This window comes from Saimiri boliviensis, chromosome 7 (assembly GCF_048565385.1).
Source record: "Saimiri boliviensis isolate mSaiBol1 chromosome 7, mSaiBol1.pri, whole genome shotgun sequence".
NCBI classification, from domain to species: domain Eukaryota; kingdom Metazoa; phylum Chordata; class Mammalia; order Primates; family Cebidae; genus Saimiri; species Saimiri boliviensis.
Window position 1 is genome coordinate 44,551,877 of NC_133455.1, and position 21,640 is coordinate 44,573,516.

General features: G+C 33.7%; 1 protein-coding gene and 1 pseudogene across 3 annotated transcripts in view; one reads left to right on the forward strand and one right to left on the reverse strand.

The window, feature by feature from the left end:
- Positions 1 to 511: 511 nt before the first annotated feature.
- On the forward strand, positions 512 to 1,367 carry LOC101046931 (E2F-associated phosphoprotein pseudogene; annotated as a pseudogene).
- Positions 1,368 to 12,351: 10,984 nt separating this feature from the next.
- The window catches only part of TMTC3 (transmembrane O-mannosyltransferase targeting cadherins 3), a 53,922-nt gene continuing 44,633 nt past the window's right edge, over positions 12,352 to 21,640 (reverse strand). For all 3 annotated transcript variants that reach the window (XM_003927862.4, XM_010338477.3, XM_010338476.3), the window contains exons 12-14: positions 20,960 to 21,129; positions 18,784 to 19,010; positions 12,352 to 16,505 (exon numbers count right to left, since the gene is read on the reverse strand). In XM_003927862.4, the coding sequence (XP_003927911.1) occupies positions 15,691 to 16,505; positions 18,784 to 19,010; positions 20,960 to 21,129 (1,212 nt within the window). In that variant the 3' untranslated portion in view covers positions 12,352 to 15,690. The remainder of the gene's footprint in view (positions 16,506 to 18,783; positions 19,011 to 20,959; positions 21,130 to 21,640) is intronic.

The window sequence follows — 21,640 nt, forward strand, 5'->3', positions numbered from 1 at the left end:
AAAATGTGGCACATATATTCCACGGAATACTATGAAGCCATAAAAAAGGATGAATTCATGTCCTTTGTAGGGACATGGATCAATGTGGAAACCATCATTCCCAGCAAACTAACACAAGAACAGAAAACCCAACACCACATGTTCTCAATCACAGGTGGGTGTTGAACAAAGAATTCATGGGCACAGGGAGGGAAGCATCACATACTGGGGTCTGTTGGGTGGTGGGGGGCTAGGGGAGGGATAGCAGGGGTGGGGAGATTGGGGAAGGATACATTAGGAGAAATACCTAATGTAGGTGATGGGGGGATGCAGGCTGCAAACAGCTATGGCATGTATATACCTATGTAACAATCGTGAAAGATCTGCACATGTACCCTAGAACTTAAAATATAATAAAAAAAAGAGAAAATATTCCTAAAAGAGATAAAATTAAAAAAAAAAAAAAACAAACTAAAGAGTAAACAGAGCCGCTGCAGATCGCAGTGGATGGTGTAGGCCGCTGCAGGCCACCATGAGCCAGTTTCTGGATGGCGACGACCCCTACGCGATTGAAGAGCCCAGTGATGAGGAGCTGGCTTTGAGTAGCTCTGAAGATGAAGTGGATGTGCTTTTACATGGAACTCCTGATCAAAAACAAAAACTCATCAGTGAAATATTTTACTGGAGAAAGTGAATCATCTAGTGAAGATGAATTTGAAAAGGAAATGGAAGCTGAATTAAATTCTATGAAAACAATGGAGGACAAGTTATCCTCTCCAGGAACTGGATCTTTCTCAGGAAATGGAAAAGTTGCAACAGCTTCAGCAAGATACTATGATGATATATATTTTGATTCTGATTCTGAGGATGAAGACAAAGCAGTACAGATGACCAAGAAAAAAAAGAAGAAAGATCACAAGATTCCAGCAAAGGATGAATTACTATATGATCTTGAAAAAGACAACAGAGATCAGGCCTGAGTTGATGCACAGAGAAGGGGTTACCATGGTTTGGGACAACAGAGGTCACGTCAACAACAGCCTGTTCCAAATAGGGACGCTGTCTTGAATTGTCCTACCTGCATGACCACACTGTGCCTTGATTGCCAAAGGCATGAATCATACAAAACTCAATATAAAGCAATGTTCGTGATGAATTCTTCTATTAACAAAGAGGACGTTCTAAGATAAATCGCCTTAGAGAACAGGAAGAAAAGGTGGGGACATAAGAAGATGAGGTCTAACCAGGAAGATGCTGCCTAGAAGGCAGAGACAGATGTGGGAGAAATCTGTCACCCAATCATGTGCACTGAATGTTCCACTGAAGTGGCAGTCTATGACAAGGATGAAGTCTTTCATTTTTTCAATGTTTTAGCAAGCCATTCCTAAATAGCGCAATTGGCATTTAATTACCCAATGCCATATATAAGGCAAATATGGACAATTACTTTCCTCCTGCCTGTTCATATTCTTAAGTGACATTGAGGAAGCAGCGTTTTCTCTTTATAAAGGAGAATAGTTGTCAACCTTCATTCATCTCTCACCCTCTCCTTTTTTTTTTCTTTGATTTTCCCACGTATGGATGGGACTGATATTCTCTTCTATTTGGAGTGAGTATATTTACCCAAGGCCTGTACCCCCCATTGTATCTAGGTAGAAAGTAACTTGCTTTTTAACTAACAGACTCATAGGCAGAAAAGACTTGCCTTATCTCACATGAAACTGAACTTGGACTTTCAAGTTAATGCTGTAATGAGTTAGGACTTTGGGGGACTGTTGAAAAAACATGATTGTGTTTTGAAATGTGAGAACATGAGACTTGGGAAGGTCAGGAGCAAAATAACATGGTTTGGCCCTGTGTCCCAACCCAAATCTCACCTTGAATTGCAATAATTCCCACATGTCAAAGGCGGGACCAGGTGGAGATAACTGAATCATTGGGGTAGTTCCTCCACCCTGCTGTTCTCATAAAAGTGAGTGAGTTCTCTCAAGGTCTGATGATTTTCTAAGAAGCTTCCCCCTTTGTTCCATACTCAAACTCTCTCCTGCTTTCCTGTGAAAATGTGCCTTCTGCCATAATTGCAGGTGGCCTTAGGCTTTTCCAGCCATACAAAACTTTGAGTAAATTTAATCTCTTTTCTTTATAAATTACTTTATAAATTCTTCATAGCAGCATGAGAATGGACTAATACAGAGTCAATAAAAAAAATAAAAGAGAAACAAAAAGTATTTTGAGACAAACACAAATAGAAACAGAATATCCAGATACGAAAAATACAGCAAAAGCACCACTAAGAAAGTTTATTGTAATACATGCCTATAACAAAATAGAAGAAAGGTCTCAAATAACCAATTGTTGCATGTAAAGCAACTAGAAAAACGAGCAGACTAAGCCCAAAATTATGAGCAGGAGGGAAATAATAAAGATCACAGCAGAAATAAATAAAATAGAAAATAGAAAAACAAGAGAAAAGATCAACAAAATTAAGAATTGGATTTTTGAAAAGATAAAATTGATAAAACTTTTGCTAAACTAAGAAAAAAAGGAAAACAAAATTAGAATTAAAAAAAAGAGACAATACAATTGATACAACAGAAATACAAAGGATCATGAGATATTTATAACAATTATATGTAAACAAATTAGAAAACCTGAAATAGATAAAAATTTATTGAAACATACGACCTACCAAGCCTAAAACACGAAGAAATAGAAAATCTTAACAGATCAACAATGAGTAAGGATATTAAAACAGTAATTTTAAAAAGTTTCCCATCAAAGAAAAGCCTAAGATCTAATTGTTTCACTGCTGTATTCTATCAAACTCTTAAGGAATAAATACTAATTTGTCTCAAACTTTTCCAAAATATTGAACAGAAAAGAATAGTTTCAAACTAATTATTAAGAGGCCAGCATCACCTTCACACCAAAGCCAAACAAAGATGTTACAAAAAGGAAGACTACATGTCAGTGTCCCTGATAAACATAAATGTAAAAATCATCAACAAAATGTTAGCAAACCAAATTCAACAGCAAATAATAAGTTCATTCATGTCCAGATGTGGTGGCTTATACCTGTAATCCCAGCACTGTGAGAGGTTGAGGTAGGAGGACCACTTGAACCTGTGAAGTTGAGGTTCAATGAGCCATGATAGTTGAGGCTGCAAAGAGCCATTATTGCACCACTACATTCCATCCTGGGCAACAGAGCAGCATCCTGTCTCCAAAAAAATAAAACAAAAAAGATCATGACCAAGTGGGATTTGGGGATTTTTCCCTGAGATGCAAGGATGGTTCAACATACAAAAATCAAAAAATGTAATACAACTTATTGATAGAATAAAGTACAAAAACTACATGATCATTTCAATGGATGCAGAGAAGCATTTAACAAGATTCAAAATCCTTTCATGATAAAAGTTGTTAACATATTAGGTATAGAATGAATGTACCTCAACACAATAAAGGTCATATGTGACAAATCCACAGTTAATATTACAGTCAATGTGCAAATATTGAAAGTTTTTCCTTTAAGATTTGAAACAAGGCAAGGAAGCCCAGTCTCACTACTTCTATTTAGTATAGTACTGGAGGTCCTAGCCTGAGCAATTAGGCAAGAGAATAAAATAAAAGACATTCAAATCAGAAAGAAAGAAGTTGGATTATCCTTATGCAGATGACATGATCTTATATATAAAACCCAGACTCCAAAAAAAAAAATCTCAGAAGGCTGAGCAACATAATGAGACCTCATCTCTACAAAAAATAAAAAATTAGTCCAGAGTGGTGGCACACACTTTTATCCCAGCAAGACTCTGTCTCCAAATAAATAAATAAATAAAATTTTTAGAACTAATAAGTGAATTCAGTAAAGTTTCAAGATTACCAAAAAAACCATGCAAAAGCAGTAGAGTTTCAATACACTAACAGCAAACTGAAAAAAAAAATTACAAAAATAGTTTTAAGTAGCTACAAAAAATTAATAAATACTTAGGATAAATTTAGCCAAAGAGCTAAAAGATCTTTACACTGAAACCTATTGAACATAATAAAAGAAATTGAAATAGACACAAATAAATGGAAAGATAACCCATGTTCATGGATTTGAAAAATTATTACTAAAATGTCCATACTACCCAAAGTGATCTTAAAATTTGATATGGTTTGGCTCTGTCCCCACCCAAATCTCATCTTGAATTGTAATCTTTATAATCCCAATGTGTCAAAGGAGGGATCTGGATCATAGAGGCAATTTTCTTCATGCTGTTCTCATGATAATGAGTGTGGTCTCTTGAGATCTGATGGCTTTTAAGGACCTCTTTCCCATTTGCTCTTGTCTCTCCTGCCACCTTATGAAGAGGGTGCCTGCTTCCCCTTCTGCCATGATTGTAAGTTTCCTGAGGCATCGCAGCCATGCAACACTGTAAGTCAATGAAATATCTTTTATTTATAAATTACCCAGTTTCAAGTAGTATCTTTATAGTAGTATCTTTATCTTAATAGACTAATACAAGAGTCAATGCAATTTTTATCCACATACCAATGACATTCTTTATAAAAATAGAAAAAGAATCCTAAAATGTATGAAGAACCAGAAAATACCCCATATAAGCCAAAGCAACCTTAAGCAAAAAGAACAAAGCTGAATACTCCGTGGCTACAAAATATATTACATAATTATGGTAACCAAAACAGCATGGAACTGGTATAAAAACAAACACATAGACCAATGGAATAGAACAGAGAGCTTAGAAATAAATATAAATATTTACAGACAACTAATACTCAACAAAGTAGCAAATAAGACACAATGGAGAAAGAACAGTCTTTTCAATAAATGATATTGGCAAAATTAAATATTTACATTCAGAAGAATAAAATTAAACTTTTATTTCACACCATATGTAAAAATCAATTAAAATGGACTCAAGGCACAAATGTAAAACCCAAAATTATAAAACTGTAAGAAGAAAACACAGGGGTAAAGCTCATTGACATTAGTCTGGGCAATGACTTTTTAATATGATCCTAAAGGCACAGAAAATAAATTCAAACACAGACAAATGGATTTATATAAAATGAAAAAGATTATGCATAGCAAAGAAAAAAATCAACAGAATGGAGAGGACCTACAGAATGCCAAAAAATATTTGCAAACTGTACATTTGATAAGAGGTAATACCCAAAATATATAAGGAGTTAAACAACTTGATAAAAAGGAAACATAATGTTATCAAAAAAAAAATGGGCAAAATACCCAAATAGACATTTCTCAAAAGAAGACATACAATGACTAATGAGTATATTTTGAAATGCTCAACCACACTAATCATCAGGGAAATGCACATTAAAACCACAATAAAATATCAGCTAACATCTGCTCAAATTCTATTAACAAAAAGACGAAAGATAATTATTGTCAAAGACGTGGAGAAAAAGAAACCTTTGCACACTGTTGATAGAAATGTAAGTTAGAACAATCATTATGGAAAAGAGAATGAGTTATCAAAAAATTAAAAATAAAGATCTTAAAATTTATCACAAAAAAGAAGTAATAAAGGTTTGAGGTGATGGAAATGCAAACTACCCTGGTTTGATCATTACACATGTATACATATAATGTATTGAAACATTACATATGCCACCACAAATATGCACTATTACTAAGTGTTGATTATAAACAATTTTTTAAATTGAAAAAAATAATTAAAAATAGAACTGTCATATGATCCAGCAGTTCCACTATAGGGTATAGATCCAAAGAATAAGAAATCAGTATACCAAAGAGATATCTGCACTTCCGTGTTTATTGCAATGTTATTTAAAATAGATCAGACAAGGAATCAACCTAAGTGTCAATTAATAAGTGAATAAAGAAAACATAGTATATATACACAATGGAACATCATTACAAAAAATAAATCACGTTACTTGTGATGAACCTGGATGAACTTATGGATGAACCTGAAGAATGTAAAGTGAATATTAAGTTAAATAAGCCAAAAACAGAAAGACAAATAGTGTATATGTGGACTCAAAAAGAACTGATGTCAAAGAAGGAGAGAGTAGAATGGTGGTTCTTGGCGTTTTGGTGGCTGTCCTCAGTTGCGTGTTGATTTATGAGTGAGTTTTATATTTTCCTGTATCTTAAGGTTGGTAAATGTTGGTTTTTCACTTCCAAATTTAGGTCTCCCTTGATTATTTATTGTAGATACAGTCCGGTGACAATGAATTCCCTCAGCAATTGCTTGTCTGGGAAATTATTTTTTCCTCATTTATAAAAAATAATTTTGCTGGATCTAATATTCTTGACTGACAGTTTATATTTTTCTTTCAGCCCTTTGAATATATCATTCTATTTTTTTCTGGCTTGAGATTTGTGCTGAGAAATCTGCTGTTAGTTTGATTGAATTCATTTACATGTGTGTAGACATATTTTTCTCTTGTTGTTTTCAGAAATTCCTATCTTTGACTTTAGGCAGTCTGAGTATAATATACTGTGGAGAAGACATTTTTGCATTGCATATTCTTGGCAACAGCTAAGCTTCTTGTATTTGTATGTGTAAATCTCTTGCTAACATTAGGAAGTTTTCATCTATTATTTTGTTAAATAGGTTTTCTTAATTCTTTGTCTTTTTGTCCTCAGCGATATCGATCATTCAAATATGTGGCTGCTTTATGTTGTTCCAAATGTCATGAAGGCTTTGTTCACATTGTTCATTCTTTTTTCTTCTTTACATTTGTCTGACTGGGTTATTTCAAAAGAGCTGTCTTTAAGTACTGAAACTGTTTCTTCTACCTGATCTAGTCTATTTTTGGAGCTTTCAAATATATCTTGTATTTCCTTAAACGAATTCTTCAGATCCAGACTTTCTATTTGGTTTCCATTAAAAATATATTTTTTAAAATAAACTTCTCATTTATATCCTGAATTGCTTTCCTGATTTCTTTGAACTGTTTTTTAGAATTCTCTTGTATCTCACTGCACTTCTGTAAAATTAATATTTTGAATCTTTACTTGGAATTCCAATTTTTAAAATTAAGATATATTTCTGCTTAGAGCAAGATGATCCTTAGTAAAAATAAAATAAAATAAAAATAATTTTTAAAAAAGAAAGAAGCTCTGGTCTGCAGAAGCTCTTAAGTTTAATTAGATCTGATTTGTCAATTTTGTCTGTTTTTGCCATTGCTTTTGGTGTTTTAGTTACGAAGTTCTTGCCTATGTCTATGTTCTGAATGGTATTGCCTAAGATTTCTTCTAGTGTTTTTACGTTGTTAGGTCTTATGTTTAAATCTTTAAGCCATCTGGAGTAATTTTTGTATAAGGTGTGAGGAAGGGGTCCAGTTTCACCTTAATGCATCTGGCTAGCCAGTTTTCCGAACATCATTTATTAAATAGGAAATCCTTTCCCCATTGCTAGCTTTTGTAAGGTTTGTCAAAGATCAGATGGCTGTAGACCTGTGACATTATTTCTGAGTCCTCTGTTCTTTTCCATTGGTCTATATGTCTGTTTTGGTACCAGTATCATGCTGTTTTGATTACTGTAGCCTTGTAGTACAGTTTGAAGTCAGGTAGTGTGATGCCTCCAGCTTTGCTCTTTTTTCCTAAGATTGTCTTGGCTATGCAGGCTCTTTTTTGGTTCCATATAAAGTTTAAGGTGTTTTTTTCCAGTTCTGTAAAGAAGGTCAATGGTAGCTTGATGAAGATAGTATTGAATCTATAAATTACTTTGGGCAGTACGGCCATTTTCACGATATTGATTCCTCCTAACCATGAGCACGGAATGTTTTTCCATATGTTTGTGTCCTCTCTTATATCCTCGAGTAGTGGATAGCAGTTTTGCTTGAAGAGGTCCTTCACATTCCTTGTTAGATGCATTCCTCAGTATTTTATTCCCTTGTAACAACTGTGAATAGTTCACTAATGATGTGTCTCTCTGTTTGTCTGTTATTGGTGCATAGGAATGCTTGTGATTTTTGCACTTGATTATGTATCCTGAGACTTTGCTGAAGTTGCTTATCAGCTTAAGGGAATTTTGAGCTGAGACAATGGGGTCTTCTAAATATACAGTCACATCATCTACAAAGAGATAATTTGATGTCCTCTTTTCCTAATTGAATACCCTTTATTTCTTTGTCTTGCCTGATTGCTCTGGCCAGAACTTCCAACACTATGTTGAGTAGGAGTAGGAGAGGACACCCTTGTCTTTTGCCAGTTTTCAAACTGAATGCTCCCAGTTTTTGCCCATTCAGTATGATATTGGCTGTGAATCTGTCATAAATAGCTTTTATTATTTTGAGATATGTTCTATCGATACCTACTTTATAGAGAGTTTTTAGCATAAAGGACTGAATTTTGTTGAAGGCCTTCTCTGCATTTATTGAGATAAACATGGGGTTTTTGTCTTTGATTGTTTATGTGATGGATTATGTTTATAGATTTGTGTATGTTAAAGCAGTCTTGCATCCCAGGGATGAAGCTGACTGATCGTGATGAATAAGCTTTTTGATTTGCTGTTGGTTTGTTTGCCAGTATTTATTAAAAATTTTTGCTTCAATATTCATCATGGATATTGGCCTGAAATTTTCTTTTTTAGTTGTATCTCTGCCAGGTTTTGGTATCAGCATGATGTTGGTCTCATAAAATGAGTTATGGAGGATTCCCTTTTTGTATTGTTTGGGGTAGTTTCACAAGGAATGATACCAGTTCCTCTTTGTACCTCTGGTAGAATTCAGCTTTGAACTCGTCTGGACCTGGACATTTTTTGGTTGGTAGGCTATACATTGCTGCCTCAACTTCAGATGTTATTATTGGTCTATTCAGGGATTCAACTTCTGCCTGGTTTAGTCTTGGGAGGGTGAAAGTGTCCAGGAATGTATCCATTTTTTCTAGATCTACTGGTTTATGTGCATAGAGGTGTTTGTAGCAATCTCTGATGGTAGTTTATACTTCTTGGAATTGGTGGTGATATCCCCTTTATCATTTTTTATTGCATCTATTAGATTCTTCTCTATTTTCTTTTTTATTAGTCTGGCTAAGCAGTCTATCTATTTTGTTGATCTTTTCAAAAAACTGGCTCCTGGATTTATTGATTTTTTGGAAAGGTTTTTTTGTCCCTCTATCTTCTTCAGTTCTGCTTTGATCTTAGTTATTTCCTGCCTTCTGCAATCATTTGAATTTGTTTGATCTTGCTTCTCTAAATTGTGATGTTAGGGTGTCAGTTTTAGATTTTTCCTCTCTTCTCACGTGGGCATTTAGTGCTGTAAATTTCCCTCTAGACACTGCTTTAAATATGTCCCAGAGATTATGGTACATTGTGTCTTCATTTTCTTTGGTTTTGAAGAACACCTTTATTTCTGCCTTCATTTCATTATTTATCCAGTAGTCATTTAGGAGCAGGTTGTTCAGTTTCCACATAATTGTGTGGCTTTCAGTTAGTTTCTTAATCCTGAGTTCTAATTTGATTACACTGTGGTATGATAGACTGTTATGATTTCTATTCTTATGCATTTGATGAGGAGTGATGTATTTCCAATTATGTGGTCAATTTTAGAGTAAATGCTACATCGTGCTGAGAATGTATATTCTGTAGATTTGGGATTGAAGAGTTCTGCAGATGTCTATTAGGTCTGCTTGGTCCAGATCTGAGTTCAAGATACGGATATCCTGTTAGTTTTCTGTCATGTTGATCTAATATTGACAGTGGAGTGTTTAAGTCTCCCACTATTACTGTTTTAGAGTCCAAGTCTCTTTGTAGGTCATTAAAAACTTGCTTTATGTATCTAGGTGCTCCCGTTAGCCAGACTGGTCTTGAAGTGATCTGCCCACCTCGGCCTCCCAAAGTGCTGGCATTACAGGCCACAAGGTGTAGAGTCTTTATTCCTTGGTCTTTCTCTCCCCTATGTCTCTTCCCTGCTTCACATCCATACCTTTTTTTCTTTCTTAAACGTCTTATCCACTGGCCATGTGTTTGAAGAGGATGGGTGCAATGAATGCCTGAGAGTGTGATGTTTAGTAAACCACTGGGTTCACAGTTTAGGGCCTGGAGAAAATATGGGCTAGAGAACTGGAATATATACAGCTCAAACTACTACTCCATAGAAAGAAAAAGAGTGGAAGCAAGAAGACTAGTATTTACTAGTATTTAAGTGACAGGTAGAGAAAAGAAGCCTGTAATGAAAACTATAGCTCAGTGAAGCAAATACTCATACACGAAACAATAATGTGCATGCTATCCACTGCCCAGAACTTTTACACATATCACTGTTAAAATTAGATCTGATTCTGCTAACAATCTGGGTAGTCAATTCCACTCCCAAAGATCAGACAGGGCCCATCCAAAATAGTTACCTGGTCAGAAGGGAGTTTGTTGCAGTTAGAAAGCTTTTTGAGATCTAATTTAGTCAGAAAGGAAGAATGGTGTAGAAACACCATATCCCTGAAACCCATTCTACTGCCTACAACTTTACAAAGAAAGTGGTTCAGTTGACTTAACCTTTGATATTGCTAATAAGATTCACCCATCATTTATACTTCAGTATGGGTTAGTCAGTTTATGGTCTCAATATTTGAAACTAAACCATGGCAGATGCAAGAAATAAAGATGAAATTTTGAAGACGTGAGTCTTTAAGAAAGGGCAAACTAGAATATTTTTAAAAATCTCATTTTACTTCAGGTTCTGGGGTACATGTGCAGGTCAGGCAGGGTTGTTGCATAGGTGCATACTAAATCCGGCATTTCTCCCCACGTTATCCCTCCCCACCATCCCCACGCCCCTGCTGTCCCTCCCCTAGCTCCCACCAACTGCCCCCAGTGTGTGATGCTCCTCTCCCTGAGTCCACGTTCTCATTGTTCAACACCTGCCTAAAAATTAGAACATGCAGTGTTTGGTTTTTTGGTCTTGTGTCAGTTTGCTGAGAATAATGGTTTCCAGATTCATCCAAGTCCCTACAAAAGACACAAACTCGCTTATGGCTGCATAGTATTACATGGTGTCTAAGTGCCACATTTTCTTTGTCCAGTCTGTCATTGATGGGCATCTGAGTTGGTTCCAGGTCTTTGCTATTATACACAGGGTTGCAATGAACATACGTGTGCATGTGTCTTCATAGAAGGATTTATAGTTCTTTGGGTATATACCCAGTAATGGGATTTCAGGGTCAAATGGAATTTCTATTTCTAGATCCTTGAGAAATCGCCACACTGTCTTCTACAACAGTTGAACTAATTTATACTCCCACCAACTGTGTAGGAGTGTTTCTATTTCTATACATCCTCTCCAGCATCTGTTGTCTCCAGATTTAATGATTGCCATTCTAACTAGCATGAGATGGTATCTCAATGTGGTTTTCATTTGCATTTCTCTAATTTTTTCATGTTTCTTGGCCTCATATATGTCTTCTTTTGAAAAGTGTCTGTTCATATCCTTCACCCACTTTGCAATGGGGCTTTTTTCTTGTATATCTGTTTCAGTTCTTTGTAGATTCTGGATATTAGCCCTTTGTCAGATGGGGAGACTGCAAAAATTTTTTCCCTAGAAAGGTTTTTTGAGGATTATTTTATTTAAGGCAGAAACATGAAAGCACCACGTTATACAGTGTTACTCGATGGAAATATGCTATCCATTGAGTCACAGCAATGTTACTGATGAAGAAAGTTACAAAGAACATGAATTTGCCTGGATCCAGTCTTCATACTATGTCTTTCATTTTATGCTGCCTCCCTGATGGCAGTGGACAGTACAAGGTAATACAATTTTAAGATGTCTTAGTTATGCAATTTAGCTTCATTCCAAGCATAATTTACTTTAGGCTGTCTATGTACTTGTTAGCATAGATAGCTAAGGAACAAGCATTACTATTAAATTTCTAATCATTTGCTTGCTCTCCTGTCATTACATTACAGCTATTAGCACAAATACAAATTAAGTCATATGCATTAAATCCAAGCGTTTAAGCCTTGTTTATACTAATATTACTATCTGCTAGAGACTCTTCTAAGCAATTTGAATACATTATATACAATATATCATATAAATATATAAATCCTTCATACCTTTAAAAGTTTTTCTGAACTTGTAGATGAAGAAACTGAGGACATACAGGTGTAACAACTTCCTCTTAATTATGCCAGAGGCAGTATCAGGCAGATGTAGAAATGAAATTTGTATAAAATTCCAAGTCTGAGTTGTTTCCATTTCTTAATTTGGTTGTTTTCACTCATGTTTGAAAATATATCATTTTCAGAAACTTATTTCATGTCTTTCTCAGATCAGTTAATAAATTACATGCCATCTCTTCTTCATAAAATAAGAAATATCTTTATATATGATATCATTTTTTTTAAGACTAACAGGCAGGCCAGCCTATGGTTTTAAGAAGTACCAGTTTAATAATGATATTTAGAAATATGGTACAGATACCATAGCAATATAAAATGCATACAATTTTAAATTATTTTCTTATAAACTCTCTACATGAATGGCTGACAGCTTCCAACAGATAAACTTCTGGGCAAAGGTAGAAGATATTTTTAGACATTCATTTTAAATACCATCTAGTCATCCAATTAGGTTTCTAAAAATATAAATATGACAAATATATGGATTTCTGAAGTATAAATTGACATACAAATCTATATATTTTCTTAATACTTTTTAAAGCATCTTTAAAGAAGCATTCTATAACATGAAGTTGAGAGTTCAAATTAGCTGTAATGAAAAGGCATGAGGTTTTTTCAGAACTGTGTAATTCGCATACCAAATTTTTACATAAAAGTAAACACAAAATTGAAAAGCAAAATACATATTTTACTCTCCAAGTTACCAACTTGAGAAAACTACTCACTGGAAAAATTAAGATAATATTCCCAATTCTAAATGTTAATAGGAAAACACACACAATTCCAGAAACTTAACTCTACCTTCTAAGAAGCAGTGAAGGAGTAAGGCAACACTGCTCCTTGGGGATTGTCAAAGCTTTCCTAGAACTGCTGGAGAGTTTATTCCCTTTTGAGAGAGAGAGAATCAAAACTCTTTCCATTCACCAGCATACAAACCTGTGATAAGCTTTGTTTTCCTAACTTAACACCTGATCAGAAGTCTGAATCATAGGTTAGTGAATTGATCCCTAAATGTGCCCACTTCCATCTCCCCGCAACAGACAGCTCCAGAGGAAAAAAAAAATGTTATCTTTTCTCACCTGAAAAGTTTGAATGAAGTATCTATTTTGAATTTATAGAGAAGAAATAACAATCTTACACATGGGCTAGTTTGATGGAACTTAAGCTCTTACATTTCAAGTCATAAATGCTAGTTATTAGAACATGTTCCTTAGTGGAATTTAAACCATCAACCCTTAACTGGTATATTGCTAATTTTAAAAGTTAATATGGGAGAAATAAAAGGATTTCCTGAACTAATTTAGAGTAGTGGTCTTTAACTCTGACTATAAATTTGAAACACTCAAAGAGTTTTTGGAAAAACAGGCACGGCTCCACCTTCCAGAAATTCAAATGTAATTGTTATGAGGTGGGTTCCATATTAAAAGTCCTCAGATGATTCTAATATGGAGGGGGTTGAAAACTACTGACTTGGAACAATAATTAAAGTATTAATTACTCATAGTGGTCTTTATTTAAATAAAGTATTTAAAATTTAAATATATGAGCACTTCTTATGTAATAGGCACAGTTCTAAGTGCTAATAAGGAAGAAAATTTTTAAATAAAATCATTGGATCACATTAATTTTATCATTTGAATAGTTATGTACATTTATTAAAATATCACTCAAACTTCTTTTATAATCTGCTGTCACAAAAGATTTCCTTCTACTTTTCTGAACCACCCTCCACTTGATACTACGGCAAAAGAGGTCATACTCAGAAACTTTTCCTTAAGATATATGGAGAGAACATAAGAATTTAAGATTCCATTTTCAAGTCACAGTATATGAGGTATTCTCCATCTTATATCTGGAGTCACAAGTCATAACCTAAGAACCGAAATAGGCATTGTTTGGATGCTTAACTGAATCTCCTAGATCAAGACCAACTCCCACTGGTATCAGTGCTTGCTTTAAGTTGCCTTAAAAAATATATATATGGCAGATCCTGGGGGGACCTAGTAAGAGTGGGTCTTTTAATGCAGACCTTGTATCTTATAATCTATTTATAAAACAATTCTTAAAAAACATTACGGGAATATGGTTTTTGAAACATACATAGTTAGAAATTAGTTATCTCAAAAGAAATAAAAAAAATATAGTTTTTGAAATACTACATAATTAGATATTAGTTACTATCCCAGGATGATAGCTAGAGCTTTTGTATTTTAAGTTAGAACCATCTTTTAAAGGTATTATAAAGCTCATTTAAAATATACTTTAACTTAAGAAAAAAAAAATTAGGTTTAAATTAGCCCAAACCAACTGAAAAATTTATTAATACTATAGTAGATTATCTTTTATATCTAGACAGTAAGCCCAAAATAATACAATTTTGGTTAAACCATAATAATTGCATATATAGGAAAATGCAATAGCAATCTGTTTTCCATTCTTGATGATTAAAATAGCTGCAATTTTTTTTATGAAAGCTCAGTAGTCAAAATACATATTTAATGAAAAGACATACCATAACAAAATATCAAGAACTTAGCATTTGAAAATAAACTGTCACATTGTTTTGCTTTCAATCAAACAGAACTGAATTCAGTGGCTTAAGGTATCTAATTAAATTGTGACTTTGGAAACAGAAAATTAAAATCCAGGTAAGACCAGAGAGCTAACACAAAGATGATAGAGAAGTTTCCTAAGTTATTACTCAAAAGTTTAGAATTATTGGGACTTCTCAATGACTATGACCTAAAGAAACATGAATAGTTTGGGAAGTAATAGTGAAAAAAAAAAAAAAGAAATAAATTAGTTTGGGGAATAAAAGTAAAAAACAAAAAACATGATTATGTGACTCATCTTGTGATACTCTCAATAAGTAAAATCAAATAACAAAAAATACAGTACATATGAGCACCATTAGAAATGTGTGTATGTATGTAGCTATATATGTGTCAAATTTTACCTGATTAAAGATTGCATTAAGTTAAAAACAAGTATACAGTTATGAAAATATGTTATCATGACTTATTTTAAAATGTTTCATCCAGCATTTTTTCTAGAACTAAACCAAAGAATACAACAAAAAGTCAGTATGCTTTTGTAGTGCAAAGTCTCCTGATTAAATAGAACTACTTAAAAAAAGTGTTCAACAAGTGTTTTCAATTCATAGCTAGATTCTAAGAGATACAAGAAAAATGAAGTAGAAGAATAAATGGGAATTCATAGAATAAACCAGTACAGGTTGGATTTGTCCTCAAGGGATTATCATTCAGGCATCAAATTATTTTTAATTGAGAGCAGTAAAGATTACACTGCCAGAAACACCTTCTTTCTATAATAAGAAGTGTAAATTTGTCACTTTCACTGTAATATTTCTGCTATATTCACCCAAACTTTGTAAACAGCCATATGTCATATGATATACATCCTGGGATAATACAAGTCTTTAATGAAAATCTTACTTTGATCCTACTTCAAGGCAGCTCATGATTGACCATTAGGAACCCTTGAACTTTTTTTTCAAAGCTCCCAGCAGAAGCAATCACGTGATAGATTGATGTTCTTTGATACCATTGTCACATGATAAATATTAATGCTATTCACCATTTAAAATACGCTCAATCTCTTCTAGTCTTTTTAAAGCAGCAACTCTTTTCTTCTCAATTTCTTTGATGTCTTTTGCTGTTTTGTGAGGGGTCTCTTTGTCTCTATTTTTTCCTAATTGTTTGTTGGATTTAGATGGACTTTTATTATCACTTGTTTTTACTATTTGTGTTTGTCTGGATTCATCTCTGATTTCTTTTACACTTTCAGCTGGAATTTTGTCTCCTTCTACACCTGAAGTCTTACTGGTTGGGAGCATTGGCTGTTCTACAAAACCAGATGAGGAAATCTTATCCCTGACTATATTCAAATGACGCTGAATATATTCTTCATGTGGTGCTAATGCCAATGTTTCAACAAGGCATCTTTCAGCTTTTAATAAGTCTTTTTCCTCAAAATAAACAACGCAAAGATTGTGTTTTCCTTGCACATTGCTTGGATCCATCTCCAAAATCTTTTCAAAACACTTTTTTGCTCCTAGTATATCTTTCTTTTGATTCATCAGAATGTCTCCTTTTAAAATGAGGCCCTTGATATGATCAGGGTAGTATCTGAGTAACTCTTCCAAAATTGGCAAAGCCTTTAATTCCTTTGCAGTCTGGGAATACAGGAGAGCTAGATTAAACAAAGCACTTCGGAAGTCAGCTTGTAACTTTATGGCTTTCTTCATCCAAATCTCTGCTTCATTGTCCTTTTTGTCATCCATGGCAAGCATTCCCAAATTGAAATAGCCATTAGCATCCAGTGGCTCTTCATTTATGTAGCTTAGAAGTCGTTTTCTAGCTTCAGGTCTGAGTTTAACCTCACCTAGAAAGTTTTTTAAAGAAAAAAAACTCATACTGTTAGTACAATAATTAAATGTGAGGAACAAAGCCATTTTCAAATACTTAGATTACAAAAAAGCTTTAACAACTAATTTCCATAGTTAAAAAAAGTAGAAAGCAAAAACCTCGAAGTCTTCACAGGAAAATCAAAATATATGAAACAGTAAAAAGACAGCTTATTTCCTTTCCTTTAAAACAGTAAGAGTGCTTCAGAAAACAAAATGAGAGAAATGTCTCTTATAATATAGAATTCAATTGGAAATGGAAAACAGAGAATTCAGAGAAAGAAGCATAGGATTTGCCAACAAAGACATGTATTCAATCTTGATTCTGATAACATTATGACTTTATACACTGAACAAGTTATTTAACTTCTCCAGGTTAACTGAATTTTCTAAGAATTAATATGATATATATTGGAAAATTAATGGTAACTATTTTACTGGGTAGAAAAATGTTGCAGAATCACTGTATCACATTCTTTTTTTTTGAGACAGAGTCTTGCTCTGTCACCCAGGCTGGAGTGCAGTGGTGAGACCTTGGCTCACCGCAATCTCCACCTCCCTGGTTCAAGTAATTCCCCTGCCTTAGCCTCCTGAATAGCTGGGATTACAGGTGCATCCCACCACATCCAGCTAATTTTTTTTTTTGTATTTTTAGTAGAGATGGGGTTTTAGCACATTGGCCAGATTGGTCTCGAACTCCTGACTCAGGCAATCTGCCCACTTTGGCCTCCCAAAATGCTGGGATTACAAGTGTGAGCCACCATGACTGGCCAGAATTACTATATCACATTTTAAAAAATGTTACTTCAAAATGTTAGGAACGTTTTGAGGATAAAAACATACGATTAAATATGAGGCTATAAAATTAGGATTTAGGAAACATACATCTTCTTTTTTTTGAGACAGGGTCTCACTCTGCCACTAAGGACGGGGGGTAGTGCTGTGACCATAGCTCACTGTAACCTCAAACTCCTGAGCTCAAGCAATTCTCCCACTGTGGCTTCCCGAGTAGCTGGGACTATAGGCTTGTGCGACCATTCCCTGCTGATCTTAAAATTTTCTGCGGATACAGGGTTTCACTATGTTGCCCAGGCTGTTCTCAAACTCTTGGCCTTCAATGATCCTCCCATCTTGGCCTCACAAAGTGCTGGGATTACAGGCATGAGCCATGCCTGGCAGGAAGCAAATCTCCATTGAGGTAATTTCTATTGCAAAATAATAAAAAAAAATGTTCAAGTACTACAATTACAAACCTTATGGTGCAATCTTGTGTCTAATAATGAGCTTCTTTCATGGTAATCAAGGTAGATAACTTTACAAAAGTATTAGCTTTTCTCCAAATTTATACTCTTTTGAATACCAGGCATAGAGATTTCTCTCTATTCTTTTATTTGGCAGCATGATGGATAATGAAAATATGAAAATTAATCAGGAGGCTTCAGTTGTTATCTTGGATTAGTACTTAGCCATGGGACTTTGGGGCAGTCATAAAATGTATTTAGTTTCACTCTGCTAAATAGAAGGCTGGCAAAATGCAAACTCAAAGGTCCTCTTTAGCTCTAAAATACTATGACTTTATGATTCTTTCATATTTTACAAAAGTTTTAAGAAATGTATCCAAGAAATAACTAACCATTAAAATAGATTTTTCTATTTAAAAATTAAAAAGATTATAAATCATATACACTGTCTTGAGAGGCAGAACTAAAATTTCTATATAAAATATGAATGAAATATCCAGATTTACTGTGGTTAATAATTTACTTTTGCTAAATTATAGAAAATATAGAATATTACAATAGAATCTCAAAAAACACAGTAAAATTGGATATAAAATGGTGCCAAAACTATTAGCTCTTATGAATCAAAGGAAAATAAAAGGCTATTTTTTGAAAATATATGCTCTTGGCTCCTCACAGCTAATTATGGAAAAAATTTCACAAGTTCATATTATTCGGAGAGTTTATAAGTTAGTTTACGTGTATAAAATGACAAAATAATTAATGTTGCTTCATAGATTGCCTGAGAAATTAGTCTTAACACATGCCAGAAGAATTAAAAACCGGTATTATCATGTTAGAATGCACGTTACTTGAAAATAGTTTATTTCAAATATTCTTCCTATAAATCCTTTAAGTACAGTAATGCTATAAACTGTCAATACATAAAGTGTTTGCTATGGGTAATAAAGTTAAAGTTTTATTATATGATAAACTACAATTTGTTTAAATGTAGAAATATTTTGAGAAAACATACCTGATTCTTGCATTAATATCGCAGAGTTGAATAACGCTAGTTTATGCTTTGGATTTAGTTCTAGAGCACGATTAAAGTTTTTTAGAGCTTCATTTGGTTCTTTAAGTTCAATAAATACAATTGCCAAGTTGTACCAAAGATCTGCGTTATTTCTGTCCAGCTCTAGTGCTTTAAGGTATGCTTCCTTTGCTTTAAGAGGTTTATTCATTTTTAAAAGCAATTCCCCTCTGTGGAAAAATCAAACACAAGCTTTACTTACAACATTACCATCTCGGTTTGTAGATAGAGATTTTGCCAAATTTTAAAGCTTTCCACATATAGTTTTTTTCTTTTAACTCAACTCTTAAAAACGCTCTTTCAAAAACAACTCTTTGAAACTATCCTCAAATCTGAACTCCTTAGTTTAGTATATTTTTCTTGATTTATTTTCAAATAATATTTAAGAAGAAAAAAGTCATGCCTGACTTTAGAGGGCAACATATCAGGAGGACAGAGAAAACATATTCTTTGAATTTATTTTAAAAAGAGACAGACTAGACTGCATCAGAAAAAGGACAACTAGCCAGAGTGAGAAATTAATTTGTTAGGTGACAAAATAACAGCACTAGAAGAAAAAAACGACATACAGTAGTAGTAAGAGAAATTCCAGTATTTGAATCTATAATAGAAGTCTCACTGTGCAAAAAATCGAAGTATTTAAAATCTGTAATCCCTTCTTATATTAATTTAGTCCTCGTCAATGTCTTCATATAATATGACCATTCTTAAAAAAAAAAAAAAAGTTGGGCATTATGGCTCTTACCTGTAATCCCAACATCCTGGTAGGGTGAGGTGGGCAGATCACTTGAGGTCAGGAGTTTGAGACCAGCCTGGCCAACATGGTGAAACCCTGTCTCTACTAAAAATACAGAAATTAGCCAGGCATGGTGGCATGTGCCTGTAGTCCCAGCTACTAGGGAGACTGAGGCACAAGAATCACTTGAACCCATGAGGCAGAGGTTGCAGTGAGCCAAGATCACATGACTGCACTCCGGTCTGGGTGACAAAGCGAGATTCTGTCACAAACAAACAAACAAACAGAAAAAGGACTAAAAAAAAGAAAAGCTGACTGTGTGGAGTGGGAGGGACTAGTCTGACCTGTAGATAGCTTTGAGGAACACACTTAGAATTGAGGACCAGTTAGGAAACCACTGTATAAACCTTTCTAGTGCATTTTCTGTTAGAAAACTGTAAAAAGTAATTGTGCTTAAAGAATTATTTTTACATATGTACAAATCATATTTAAGTAGTGACATGAGAGTTGTTCTTATTATAATACTATTCTTTCCTACAGTATTAGCACAGGAATAAAAGCAAAGGAACAATTAATATTCTCATTAAAACAACTTCTAGAATAAATGTTTGTTCAAAATATTATTGTTTTAAATGCAGAGATTGTTAAATAGTTCTTTATGGATTAATACATGACAGGTCTTATTTACAGATACAAGCCTGCTAAACTCAATGGGTTTCAAGAAGTACTGGACAAGGCAGATCAAAAACAATCCCAACTTAAAAACAGATTATCTCAAAAACTTAAATTCAGAATGTGCTTTCCCCACAGAAACAATGTTACAAATTATTATTAGGTTTCTGCACCAGGCTACAAAACAAAGTTTAAAAACACATTTTTCCTCAAAAATAATACAAATGATAACACATACATAAGAAAATAAATGAAGTTTTAACATGTGATGCCAGACATCTTTTTTTTTTTTTGCTGAGAACCAAAATGTTTTCTTTGTGTCAAAGGCATCAATAACCAACCAACTCCAAAAACTTAAGAAAGTTCCTGAGAATTTGATATTAGAAGTAACTATTAAAAAATATAAGTTTCAGGTGCTAATTTAATTAGGAAAAGAACAATTTTGGTGATGGGAAGAAAATGAAACTGAGACAGAGCTACTTCTACCCTTTTCTTAATATAAAAACTAATGTGGCTATTATAGGGATTCCCTTTGTTAATTTCAAATCAATAAAATCTGTCAGCCTAAAAAGCTATGCCCTTCTATGCACTTGATTGCTAAGATTATTAAAAATATATTTTTTTTCAAAAGAAAGCCAATTCATTCAAAATGTACATGCAGATGCAGTTTCAATATTCTATAATGAATAGATGTAAGGTGAACTGCGATACCTGCTAATGTAAGCCTGCTTGAAGTCGGGCCTCATGCTTATTGCTTGACGGTACAGCTGATCTGCTTCTTCCAGTCGGGACTCATTTGCTCGGATCAGGTTAGCCAGATTGATATAAACATTTAGGTGGTTAGGGGCAATTCTGGCTGCATATTTTTTACCAGGAATAATCTGTTCAAAAGAAAAGGCATTTTCATGATTCGATATTTCAGTATCAAAAATCAAAAGCACATACTCCTATTGGCTAATTTAAAATAACGCAGAACATAGTATAAAAAATACACTGTACTAAGATCTGGGTTCTATTCCTGTTGTGATCAAACTTAAAAGATTTTGACTTCTAAAAGTTCTGATTTGTTTGACTTCACAAAAAGATGCAAATAAAAAGCTTACAATAATCCACTGAGCTGGCATAAATAAAATATATCCTTCAATGCCATAAAGAGTTATTTTATTACATTATTGAGGATACTGTAAATAAAATCTTATCTTTAGATTTTTATTTGCTTTTACATTTTTATGATTTATTTTTAATAATGTAGTAAAATTAGTAGCATAGTCTTACGTCCTCAAAAAAAAAAAAATAGCTTAAGCTCGGCTGCACTTTTCTCAACTGTAATAATATTTATAGTAACATTAATAATGATTGGGAAGTTAAATTTTTAAAAAACAAGGTTGAACT